Below are 12,300 nucleotides of genomic sequence, written 5' to 3' on the forward strand. Positions count from 1 at the left end.
CCACCAGCAATGGAGAAGAGTTGCTTTTTCTCCACAGCCTCACCAGCATTTGTTTTTGGTTGATTTCTTAATGATAGCCATTCTTTCTGGGGTGACATGAAATCTCAGTGTTGTTTTAATTTGCATTTCATGAATGACTAATGATGTTGAACATTTTCTCATGAATTTATTTGCCATTTGTATTTCTTTGTCTGAGAAGTGTGTATTCATCTCAGATGCCCATTTTTGTATTGGGTCTTTGAATTTTGAGGGGCTGATGTTTTTTAATCTTTATATGTTCTAGATAGGAGTCCTTTGTTTGAAGGAAAGTCAGCTGGAATTTTTTCCAAATTTGTGGGTTTTCTTTTCATTCTGCTGGTGATTTCTTTAGATGTGCAAAAACTTTTTAGTAAGATGAGATCTCAGTTGTTGATTCTTTGAAGCATTTCCCATGCAGTTTGGCTTTTGTTCATGAACTCTGTTCCTACTCCTGTGTCTTCAAGATTTTTACCTGCTTTCTCTTCCTGTAGATTTAGTGTTTCTGTTTTAATATTTAGATCTGTAATCCATTTTGACATGAGTTTGGTACACAATGATAGACATGGGTCTAGTTTCAGTCTTCGGCATGTGGTGAGCCAGTATTTCCAGCACCATTTATTAAAGAGGTTATCTTTCTTCCAGTGAACTTGTTGGGCCCGTTTGTCAAAGATAAGGTGGCTGAGTGTGTCTGTGGTTGTAGCTGCACCTTTCAGTCAGTTCCATTGATCCTCAAGTCTGTTTTTTTGCCAGTACCATAATGATTTTATCACAGTAGCTTTGTAGTATAACTTCAAGTTAGGGATTGTGATGCCACCTGCCTTACCTTTTTGCCCAGGATTGCTTTTGCTATTTTTAATCTCTTCTGGTTCCAGATGAATTTTAGGAATGTTTTCTCTAGATCCGTGAGGTATTCTAATGGTATTTTAATTGGAATTGCATTGAATCTGTACAGCAACTTAGGAAGTATGGCCATTTTCACAATGTGGTTCTTCCTATCCATGAGCAAGATCTTTCCATCTTCTGAAATCCTCTTCAATCTCTTTGTTCAGAGTACTATAGTTTTCACTGTATAGATCTTTTGCTTCTTTTGTTAGATTGATTCCTAAATATTTTAATTTTGGGATGCTATTGTAAAAGATATGATTTCCTTAGTTTCTCTCTCAGTCTGTTGTTTTTGTATAGGAATGCTATTGATTTCTGGGTGTTGACTTTGTATCCAGCTACACTGCTGAATTTGTTGATTAATTCAAGGAGTCTTCTTGTGGAGTTTTTGGGGTCTTCCATATAAAGTATCATGTCATCTGAAAATAGTGATAGTTTTACTTCTTCCTTTCCTATCCTTATTCCTTTTATATCTCTCTCTTCTCTAATTGCCCTGGATAATGTTTCCAGAACTATATTGAATAGGAGTGGTGACAGTAGATATCCTTGTCTTGTTCCTGATTTTAAAGTGAAAGCTTTTAGTTTTTGTTCATTTAGTATGATGTTGGCTGTTGATTTGTCATATATGGCTTTTATCAGATTTAGGTAAAGTCCATATATTCCAATTTTCTGTAGGGTTTTTATCATGAATGAATGTTGGACTTTGTCAAAAGCTTTTTCTGCATCTATTGAGATGATTATATAATTTTTCTCTTTGGCTCTGTTGATATACTGTATTACATTGATTGATTTACTTATATTAAAATCTGCATCCCTAGGATGAATCCTACTTAGTCATGGTGTATTATATTCTTGATGATTTGCTGAATTCTGTTTGCTAGTACTTTATTGAGTATCTTTGCATCTATGTTCAGTAGAGAGATTGGTCTATAGTTCTCTTTTTTGGTTGAGTCTCTCTCTGGTTTTGGTATCAATATAATACTTGCCTCCAGATATGAGTTAGGAGAATTGCCTCCTTTTCAATTTCATTAAAGAGTTTGAGGAGTGTTGGCATTAAATCTTCTCTCAGTGTCATGTAGAATTCAGCTGTGAACCTGGGCTTTCTTTGTTGGTAGGTTTTTAATCATGTTTTCAATTTCCATAATTGATATTGTGTTATTCAAGATTTTTATATCTTCTTGATTCAACTTTGGTAATTCATACTTACCTAAGAATCTGTCCATTTCTTCTGTGTTTTCCATCCTATGATAGTAAAGATTTTCAAAGTAGGTATTGATGATCTTCTGAATTTCTATAGGATCTGTAGTGATTTCACCTTTTTCATTCCTTATTACATGAATTTGAGTCTTTTCTTTCCTTTTTTTGATAAGGTTAGCTAGGGGTTTATCAATTTTATTTATTCTTTCAAACAACCAATTCTTGATTCATTAACTCTTTGATTCTTTGGAGTGCTTTCTTCACCTCAATTGCATTTATTTCTGCCCTGGTCTTTATAATCTCCTCCCTTCTTTGAGCTGTGGGCCTGACTTGCTCTTCTTTTTCTAAAAATTTCAGGTGCAGCATTAATCTATTCATTTGTTCTCATTCTGTTTTCCTGATATGTCAGTTTATCGCTATAAACTTTCCTCTGAGGACTGCTTTCAGTGCATCTCACAAATTCCAGTGAGTTATATTACTATTTTTGTTTGCTTGCAGATAAACTTTAATTTCTTCCATGACCCATTGGTTGTTCAGGAGGCTGTTATTTAATTTCTAATTGTTTATGGAATTCTTGTGGTACCTTTTGTTGTTGATTTCCAATTTTATTGCACTATGGTGAGAGAGTATACATGGGATAATTTGAATTCCTTTGCATTTAGTTAAGCTTGTTCTATGGGCTAGTATGTGGTCTATTTTAGAGAAAGTCCCTTTGTGCAGCTGAGAAAAATGTATATTCTGATGCTGTGGGGTGGAACACTCTACAAACATCTACTAAGTCCATTCATTCACAAGTTTTGTTCAATTATTCTATTTCTTTGCTGATTTTTTTGTCCCATTGACCTGTCTCTTTGTGTCAGTGGGGTTTTAAGGTCCCCTATTACAATAGTGTTGTTAGTTATTTGGTTTTTCATGTCTATCAAGATTTGCCTTATATAGTTGGGTGCTCCCATGTTTGGTGCATACATATTCATGATTGTTAGCTCTTCCTCTTGAAGTTTTCTTCTTACAATTATGTAGTGACCTTCTTTATCTATTTGGATCATTCTTGGTTTGAAGTTTGCATCATCTGCAAATAGAATAGCTACCCCTGCTTTTTTCTGAGTTCTTGTCATGTGGAGAATTGTTTTCCATCCTTTGACTTTCAGTCTATGAATTTCCTTTTGAGTTAAATTTGTTTCTTGTATACAGAAAATTGTTGGATTTTGTTTCTTGATCCACTCTGCCAGTCTGCTTCTTTTGTTTGGCGAATTGAGTCCATTTACATTAACGGTTATAACTGAAATATGTTGGCTTATCTTTGTCATGTTATTTACCTGTTATTGGTCTCCTACTTGTACTCTGTTTAATTGTTTGCTGTATAAGGTGGTTCCTTACTATTGTTGTTTTTGGAACTGTGGTCATTTCTATCTCTTTATAGAATATCTTTCAGTACTCCTTGTAGGGTTGGTTTGGTGCTTATGAAGTTCTTCAGTTGTTCTTTGTCATGGAAATATTTTATTTCTCCATTAAATTTGAAGGATAGTTTTGCAGGATACATCAATCTGGGTTGGAGATTATTTTGTTTTAGGACCTGGAATACTTCACTCCAAGCTCTTCTTAACTTGATGGTTTGAGTTGAGAAATCTGCCGTGATTCTGATGGGCTTTCCTTTACAGGTGATCTGTTTCTTTTCTCTAGTGGCTTTTAATATTCTGTTCTTTTGCTGTTTATCTGGAATCTTGATTATTATATGGCTGGGTGTTGTTTTATTTTGGTTATGGCTGGTTGGGGTTCTATATGCTTCACTTACCTGAATGTTAGATTCTTTTTCCTTGCTTGGGGGATTTTCTGCTATTATTTCTGCAAATATTCTTTCTATATCATTTGTATTGACTCCTGCTGTTTTGTTGATGCCTGTTAATCTTACATTGCTTCTCTTTGCATCATCTTGCAGTTGTTGAATTGATATTTCATGGTTCTTTGTTATTTTTAAGAGATCTTTCCTTTCACAATCATTGGCTGTAATGCTGTCCTCAAGATCAGAGAGTCTATCTTCAGCTTCATTCAAGCGGTTTTGCCAGCTTTCAATAGAAGTTTTTATTTCCTGGATATCTCTTTGAATCTGTTTCATGCATTCTAGTCCTGTAGTGTTCATTTAATGTTCCCATCATTTTCCTATGCTCATCTATTTTTTTATATGTCTTCTTTAGATGTGCTGAGCAGTTCTTTCATTATTGATGTCATTTCTTTTTTTACCTGGGAGATTATTTCTGATCTGATTTCTTCTATGGACTGATGTAATTGTTTCTTTACTTCAGTTGTGATCATTTCAGAGATTTCAGATATGTGACTTCCAAGTTGTGCTATGTCAGTGTCTCCTGGACTTGTTCTGGGTGGAGTTGAGTTCTGAGAGTACATTTTGCTCCTGCATCTTGTCATTTTGGGTGTCAGAAGGAAACTGCTGAGCCACAAGCTTCCCAGGCAGCTCACCAAAGGTCTCTAGGGACCCTAGTTTTCCCCGGTGTCAGACTTATCCCAAGATGGTAGAGGGCAGTGGGCCACGGACACCATTGGTGGGGTGCACAGCTCAGACCACAATTGCCATGGTGGGGGAATGCTGGCCTTTGGTACCAGGGTTTCCAGGCCATCAGTGGAAACTGTGGGCCTCATCCGTGAACCCAATGGTGGCCAGACGGGGCCGCTGCTCCGGGGTCCTCAGGTAGCTGGTTGAGGGAGGGCAGGCCTCACCTGCCAGGTCCACAGAGCTGGGGGCTGCTCTTGCACCACTTCCCCATCCACAAGGATGATATTCAAATTTTAAAATAAAATTATTTATCTAGCATTTACTCTAGACACAGTGCTTGAATTACCCATTTATTCATTCAATAAACATCCGCTGTATATCTTCTCAGACACTACTTGATGAAGGGACAGTGTTATGGACAAAATAAATCATATCGTTGTTCTCACAGAGCTTACATTCTATTGTGGGTTGTAGGAGCATAGAGCTCTGTCATCAGAGAGCTTTGCCCTAGGGAAGAAGATCACTGTGAGAATGGGTAGTGAAGATAGCTAATTCACTAGATGATCTTATGTAACTCTAAAAATCTAATACTAAAGATACTCTAGACCTACAAAATTTATTATTTTAATTATCTCTTTCCAGCAGTTTGAGAGAGACCTCCGGCGCTATGCCACACATGAACGGAAAATGATGTTGGATAACCATGCTTTATACGACAAGACCAAGGTAGAGTGTGGTCTTCTTGAAATGGGCTATGTTGATCCTCACCCCCAAGGATGGCTTCCTGAGCACTTTTTCTGAACTGATTTTCATGTTCAAATACAGTTTCCTTTGCTACAAGTATCCTAGTCAGAGCTGAGAGCAGCTGCAGAGATTCCCACAGGACAGTCCTCACCTGGCCCAGAGCGCAGGTCAGGGACTTTTGGCTTAAAGACGATAAGCTAGCTGGGCCTCCACAACCGGAGCAGTGAACAGAACTGAATTTGCCATATCCTTAATGTTTGCAGTAAGTTAGAGCTCCGAAGAAAACCAGGGATTCCCACAAATCACAAATACTACTAAAGTACCCTCAAATGCAGGGGCAGTACCATTTTGAGTGACCTTGTAAGTCATTAATCTGCAAGAAGAACAACAAAACTACTTGAAGATATAGATGAACAGTTGGCTAAGCTCATTCATTAGTCATGTTCTGGGGTCACAATTCAAGTCAGAAAAATGAATCGCTGTGTGAATTATAAAGAGAAAAAGATGAGACTGTTAAATCCATGAGTGCCAAGGGCTACTCTTCTTGTAGTGCTCAAGGACATGAAACCAGGCTCTGAGGTGGAAGAGGACAAAATAACTAGAAATAATTGTACTTGCCGTCTCACAGATTATAATCTAGATGAGGTGTGTGTAGTTAGGGCTGTCTCATTTACAGGTGTCAGAAACTAAACCCAAGGTGGTATGGTCAAGAAGCAGTGTCCAGGCATAATATTGGCTTCAGGTGCAGCAGTATCCAGGTGTACAGGCAGCCTGAGTGCTGGTTTCATTCTCAGGCAGGCATTTCCCATAAGCCCCATTCTCCCAGTTACACCAACAGAGAAGAGCCTCTTTCCTGAGAGTTCCCACAAGAATCCTAGGTGATGCTTGCTGGTCAAGCCTAGGTCATATGGCCATCCCTGAGTCCATCACCGAAGCTCTAATAGGCCAGGCTTGATTGTATGCAACTCACTGGAGTGAGTCAGTGGAGTGGAGCAGGGGGCCCAAAGGTGTTCAACATGGAGCTCACTGAACAAGGTGCTGTAGACGCTGGCAGGAAATCCTTACAAGTGAGTGTGTAGGTGGGGTCAGAGTCACATATGGCAATGTAGGAAGAACTACAGATTAAATTTGTTTCTTGTATACAGAAAATTGTTGGATTTTGTTTCTTGATCCACTCTGCCAGTCTGCTTCTTTTGTTTGATTAATATATAACAAATAGTTCAAGTCAGTGAGTAGCTTCTGTATGGCCAGAACTGTGCTACTCACAAGAGGAAGATCTTTATTTATTTATTTTTTGGTTTTTCTCCGGGACCGGAAGTCGAACTCAGGACCTTGCGCTTGCCAGGCAGGCGCTGTGCCGCTGAGCTAAGTCCCCAGCCCCAAGAGGAAGATCTTAAAGTGATGGAGTGGAGGGTGATGGGGTTTGGGTACGTATGAAGGCTACAGAGACTCCAACACCAGTGATATAATTACTAATACATGAGCATGTAATTCTGGCTGCACATTAGAATTACTCAGAACTTTTTGAGAGTGACAGCAAGGTTTCTCCTGAGGTTTTGATTTCACTGGACTGAGGTGTGGCTCAAGTTTCAATGTCTTTGTTTTTTATTCCATCAGGTAGTTCTAATGAACAGCTATGATTAAGAACTACAGACTCATTGGAAAAATATCTAAACCCCTTTTGCTGACTATAGAATGCTGTCATAATTTTACCTTAATTTATTTAGTGCCATATTCTTGATGGAAAACGTAAAAATTACAAAAATCAGTCACAAAGACATTTTATACTCAGAAGCAGGGAAATGCATTTTGGCAATAATTCATTCTGACAAGAGAGTCTCACAAATAATGCTTTCACTGTGTCTGTACTGAGATGCTTAAGAAAAAATCTGAATGTACACATTTCTTGTATGCTTTCAGAGGATATTTCTCAAAGCAGAAAGTGAAGAAGAAATTTTTGCACATCTGGGATTGGATTACATTGAACCATGGGAAAGAAATGCCTAAGAAGAAGTTGTTGACATATTTCTGCTCTTTTCAGGTCAAATAAATTATGCTTCATATTAATAAAAGATGCTTTAGGAAAGTTTGGGATTCTTTAGGTCTTGCTGGAATGCAGATTACTACTAAAAGCATTAGCTTTGGAGACATGATAAAGCACCACATAGAAATAAATTGTGCTCTAACAAGCATGACTGATGCACGACTGCCGCTTAGAATTCACGATGAATTTTTCGGTACAGAAGTTTTATTGCTGGTGGCTTAACCAGGGAAGTAAATCAAAGCCCACTTCATTCTCTTTGTAGCGGAAGTTCAATATATATCCAATAAAAATAAAAGACAGGATGATGGAGTCTTCTTTTTTCACTCAAATATAAAATATTTTTAAACACAAATTAAGTTGTAAAAGAATAAAGAGCTTATGATTTATCCTAAGAGAACAAACAGGTTTAAATAGGAAGGTACAGGGGTTTCTAAGGGGACTCTGGTTCCTTCTGGAATTTTTGGAGGAGGGGGTGCTGACTCTTGACCCTAAGTGACCCCCATGGAACTGGCTCTGCAGGGCTCCCAACACAGGGGTACATAAGGGATGTATTCCCGCTGCTTTCACGCAGAAGGAAGTACAGTTTCCTAAAACACTAAAGGACTAGCTCTTTTTTCCACCCTGAGACTCTCTCAAGAAGATAATCTCTCTTAGTCTCTTCATCTCAGGGCACCCACGGCAAGAGTGACAGCCATGGCTCTCAGGCAGCCTCTGGAACTTCTAGGTACTAGACCCATTTGGACCTTTGGCTCCTACCAGGAGGCCACAGACAGCTCACATTCCTTGGAGATACCTAAAAGGCCATATGTTTCAGCTGCTTCAGGGTCCCCAGCTTGCTGAAGAGCTAGGGGCAAAGTCTGATGAAAGACATGGGGAGAAAGCATTGAGAAAACCACGCAGAGGGAAGGACAGCCGGGTAGTGGTGGTCACATGGATGCAGAGGTCCCCAGCCACAGCTGGCCGAGGAGCAGGGGAGATGGTGGGAATTTGGAGTTCTTGTGCTTGAGCTTCAGGCTACCAGGCCTGCTGCCCCACTTCGGCCCTGACACCCAGCACCACCTCATGGCTTTCCTGTCACAGAGTCTGAAACAGTCCTAAAGGTAATCTAGTCTTTTGACTGCCCCAGTGTTTCCCAAATGTGATAATCAATATTATTTAAGTAGCATGGAGATGAACATTTATATTGATACCGTCAATAAATATTTATTCAGAGCAATTATTTTTCTGGACATAGAACAGAAAACAAAATTGTCAAAACTCGGTATGATCTTAAGCATGAAGTTTATGTACTTAGGTACTTACTGTGTTATAAAAATCATGGTTTTCTATGTATGATACTATAAAGCTTCCTTTTAAAAATGCACTGACCTAAATAAGAAAATTCATCCGTGAATGTAAGGGCATTCATTTAGGAATTGTTACCATAGCGTGGGGACGTGGCAAGAATGGGGTGAGGGGACAGAGGAGTGCACGCGGCTGACCTTTGGGAAAGGTATAAATAGAGGGTCTTCTTCCCTCACCAACTCCACCGCTCTGGTTCTCGGAAGGTCCCCCACACACAATAGCACCATGCAGTAATTTCCCCATCAAAGAACCTCAGCAATTCTAATGCAGCGCCCTTTATTTTAAAAATCCTATTGGAAATTCTACAAATGCCTTCTGCTAAAGTGCACCTGGTTTTTGGCTCTTGGTGGGGATTTATATCCTTTAGGGTAATGACAAGGTTATCAAAACTCAGCTTTCTCCACTGAGTCCTACTGTGGGAGCAGAGCGCCCTCTGGCGGCTGCAAAAGAACTTCAGCGGCAAGTACAGTACCAAAACCAAGAATCTTGAGCAGGCCCTTAAAGACCTTCCAGGCCATCCCTTTTCCACAGATGACAAACCAAGATCTTTAATGCCGTGGTTCTTGTTGACTTAGCAGAGGATCTGTACACAGGCTGTTGCCTCCTAGTTACTAGCTCTGTGATCTTGGACAATTGACCTAAACTTTCTGAGCCTTGGTTTTCTTCTCTATAAAATAATGGTTCCTTTGTCTGCATCTGTTAGAGGGTTAACTGAGGTAATGCTATGAAATGCTTGATTTGGAGATCTTTGGATGGAAAAAGGTCCAGGAACAAGCTCATAATACCTCCGTGGAAAAGACTTATAAGTAGACTGTGAGTATTTTACTTGCAGGCTTCTTCTGCATAAGTTCCAAGCCCCTGAAGCCCAAACAGAAGGTGGCGGTGATTCCAACCACGTCTAGCTCTTGGTCTTCCAGACCTGAGCCTGTATGGATCTGGCCAGTACCAGATACACCGGCTGAGATTCTCTAAGCACAAGGCTGTGGGCAACAGACAAAAACCCAGTCAGATGACACCAGAGCTTGTGCGGATACAAGGGCAAATTTATGGGAGTTTTGGGAGCTTATCAACCTTTATTTCTTAGATAGATGAAAGCGACAGTGGGAATTACTTTTATATATTCCAAATATATTTCCATCAACCAAGTTTACTCTAAGCATTTCAGATTCTTCCCTCCCCCATGTAGAATATATCGAAGGACCCCCAAGAAAAGTATACTATCTTCAATTACAATTAAGCTCACTATTCTTAACGCTTCATTTTGTGGAGACTTAAATTATCTCTCAAAACACATTGCTTTATAGTCTTTAGGACGAATAAAATTAATGTCCTACAGCTTCAATTTCTCATCAGTAAAACTGGCATAGGAACACCTATACCACATAGCACCTGGGGTTGTGGTAAAATAAAATAAGAGAGGAAGTGCTTTTAAAACTCAAAAGTGTTAATAGTTTTTAGTCTGTGTCATATCATATGGCCATAGTTCAGTATCTGGGGATTGCAGCCCATGAAGGTAAGCATATGACTTAAAAAACATGTCACTCATCTCAGACACGTTGGCATTTAAATTCAAGGACAGGAATATAGTGTTGTGTAAAACAATACAGTTTAATTCCTGGAGTTCTAAGTGAGGGAGACTATTACCCTCAAGGTGATGACTTTGAATTTACATAGCACTGTAGACTGCAATGCATTTTGTGTTCTACATTTCTGTGGCATGTAGGGAATAATATTTTCATAAGAAACAAGTCTAAAAATGTTTTAAATATTTTAGCTTTCTTTGACCAAGGATAGGGAGGCAGAGAGAGGTATATTATACTCACCTTTACATCTACCTTCGTGCTGCAAATACAGACAGACAGATGGATTTGGAAACAGAATGATTTTCCAGCATAATATGATGAGTGAGAAGTGTAATTATCACACCCAGGCTTCTAAACTGTAATTTCAGTGTTTTAAACAGATAATCTCCATGACATTATTGAGAACTTTTCTTCTGCTGCTGAGACAAAATACCCAATGCCCAAAATTAAGGAAGGAAAGGTTTATTTAGCTCGGTTTGTGGGCATTTCAGTCCATAATCAGCTGACTCCAAGGCAGGGTAGTGTGGCACAGGGGCAACACTTCAAGGTGGCAGAACACCACAAAAGCAACAAGAGCAAAAGGAGAAAGAGCAGGCCTCTTTTACTCCCTTATATTGTAAGCAGGCTACCATCCCCTAGGGCAGGTGTAGCACTCACACCATCTCCCTGCCCTCCTCCTACAGAGGATGAGGAGCCTACAAAATGAGGACCCTGAACCCCTGCTGAGTCACCTAGTCAAACTTCTAAACTCAAGTTGACACAATGTATCAACTATTATAATCCATCCCTTATCAACTTGGCAACCAGACACATTTCTTTAAATAGGTTTCCGGTACAAAGACATGCTTATTCTTAACATTTCACAACTTGAACATTATAACACAGGTTTAACAAATCTTAAGAACCAGTATTAAGTCTATCAACATTATATCACATTAGAGCCATAACATTTTGCCCTTCCCCCCCCCGAAGACTCATGCACATCCCTTTATGCAAAAAGCATTTAGTCCATCTGCAAGAGTAGACAAAGTCCTAACAGTTTCAGCATTGCTGAAAAGTCCAAGTCCCAAGTCTCCTCTGAGATGTAAGACACACTCTTAGTTGCAAGCCCCTGTACAAATGAAAAGTTAGACATTTCCAACACTCAATGGCACAAAATAAACATTTTCATTCCAAAAGTTACAAACAGGGACTAAAATAAGTCCACAATTCAGCAGGCTGAACATTAAGTCCATGTCCAGTATCTGAGGAAATCTGTGGTAAATAGTGAGCTCCAAAGAGCTTGAGTGACTCCACCCCTATAGCATTTCTGGTGGTTGTAGCTCCCACTGCTTCTTTCTTGGGTTGGCTTTGCTCTCCCCTTGCAGCTTTCCTTAGATGATCCACATGCCTGGCTTTTCCAAATTTCTGGGGTTTCCACAGAACCTTTGGCTTCACACTCACATCTTCACATATTGCCCTCTCAGGGGCACACTTACTGGCGGTTAGGGTTTGTGTCTGGGTGTCCCCACAAAGCCTCATGCAGCCATGGGGCAGACTTTTAGTTTGATTGATTATGGGTGTGAGCTACACCTGCTCTGGGGTGGATAGTTTTGCATATGTAAGGGAGAAAAAGAGGCTGCTTGCCACCTTCCTCCCTTTTGCTCTTGCTGCTTTTGCTGTTTTCCACCACCATGAAGGTTGCCCTGTGCCATGTGCCACTCTGCCTTGGAACCAGCCCAGTGTGGACTGAAACCTCCACAAACTGTAAGCTAAATAAACCTTTCCTTCCTTAATTTTGGGCGTAGGATATTTTGTCCCAGCAACAAGAGAAAAGTAACCGAGACAGAATTTGGTACCAGAGGAGAGGGGTTGTTGCTGTGACTATGCCTGACCATGTGGTTCAACAGCCTTTGGAAATGGTTTGTGGGAAGTGTTCGGAAAGGTTAAAAAATGTCTCCTGAAAAAGAAGTGCTAGGACACCTTCAGTTGTTCTGTCTGGG

The 12,300-nt window shown here is 39.7% G+C and overlaps 1 protein-coding gene across 2 annotated transcripts in view; it reads left to right on the top strand.

The window, feature by feature from the left end:
* The window catches only part of Dntt (DNA nucleotidylexotransferase), a 57,253-nt gene extending 49,567 nt beyond the window's left edge, over nucleotides 1-7,686 (top strand). Inside the window, exons 10-11 of one of the 2 annotated variants that reach the window (XM_005407574.1) lie at nucleotides 5,246-5,329; nucleotides 7,268-7,686. In XM_005407574.1, the coding sequence (XP_005407631.1) occupies nucleotides 5,246-5,329; nucleotides 7,268-7,354 (171 nt within the window). In that variant the 3' untranslated portion in view covers nucleotides 7,355-7,686. The remainder of the gene's footprint in view (nucleotides 1-5,245; nucleotides 5,330-7,267) is intronic. The other variant, XM_005407575.1, reaches the window with a different exon arrangement.
* Nucleotides 7,687-12,300: the final 4,614 nt, after the last annotated feature.

Source organism: Chinchilla lanigera, unplaced genomic scaffold, assembly GCF_000276665.1.
Source record: "Chinchilla lanigera isolate Chin_1 unplaced genomic scaffold, ChiLan1.0 scaffold00106, whole genome shotgun sequence".
Taxonomy (NCBI): Eukaryota; Metazoa; Chordata; class Mammalia; order Rodentia; family Chinchillidae; genus Chinchilla; species Chinchilla lanigera.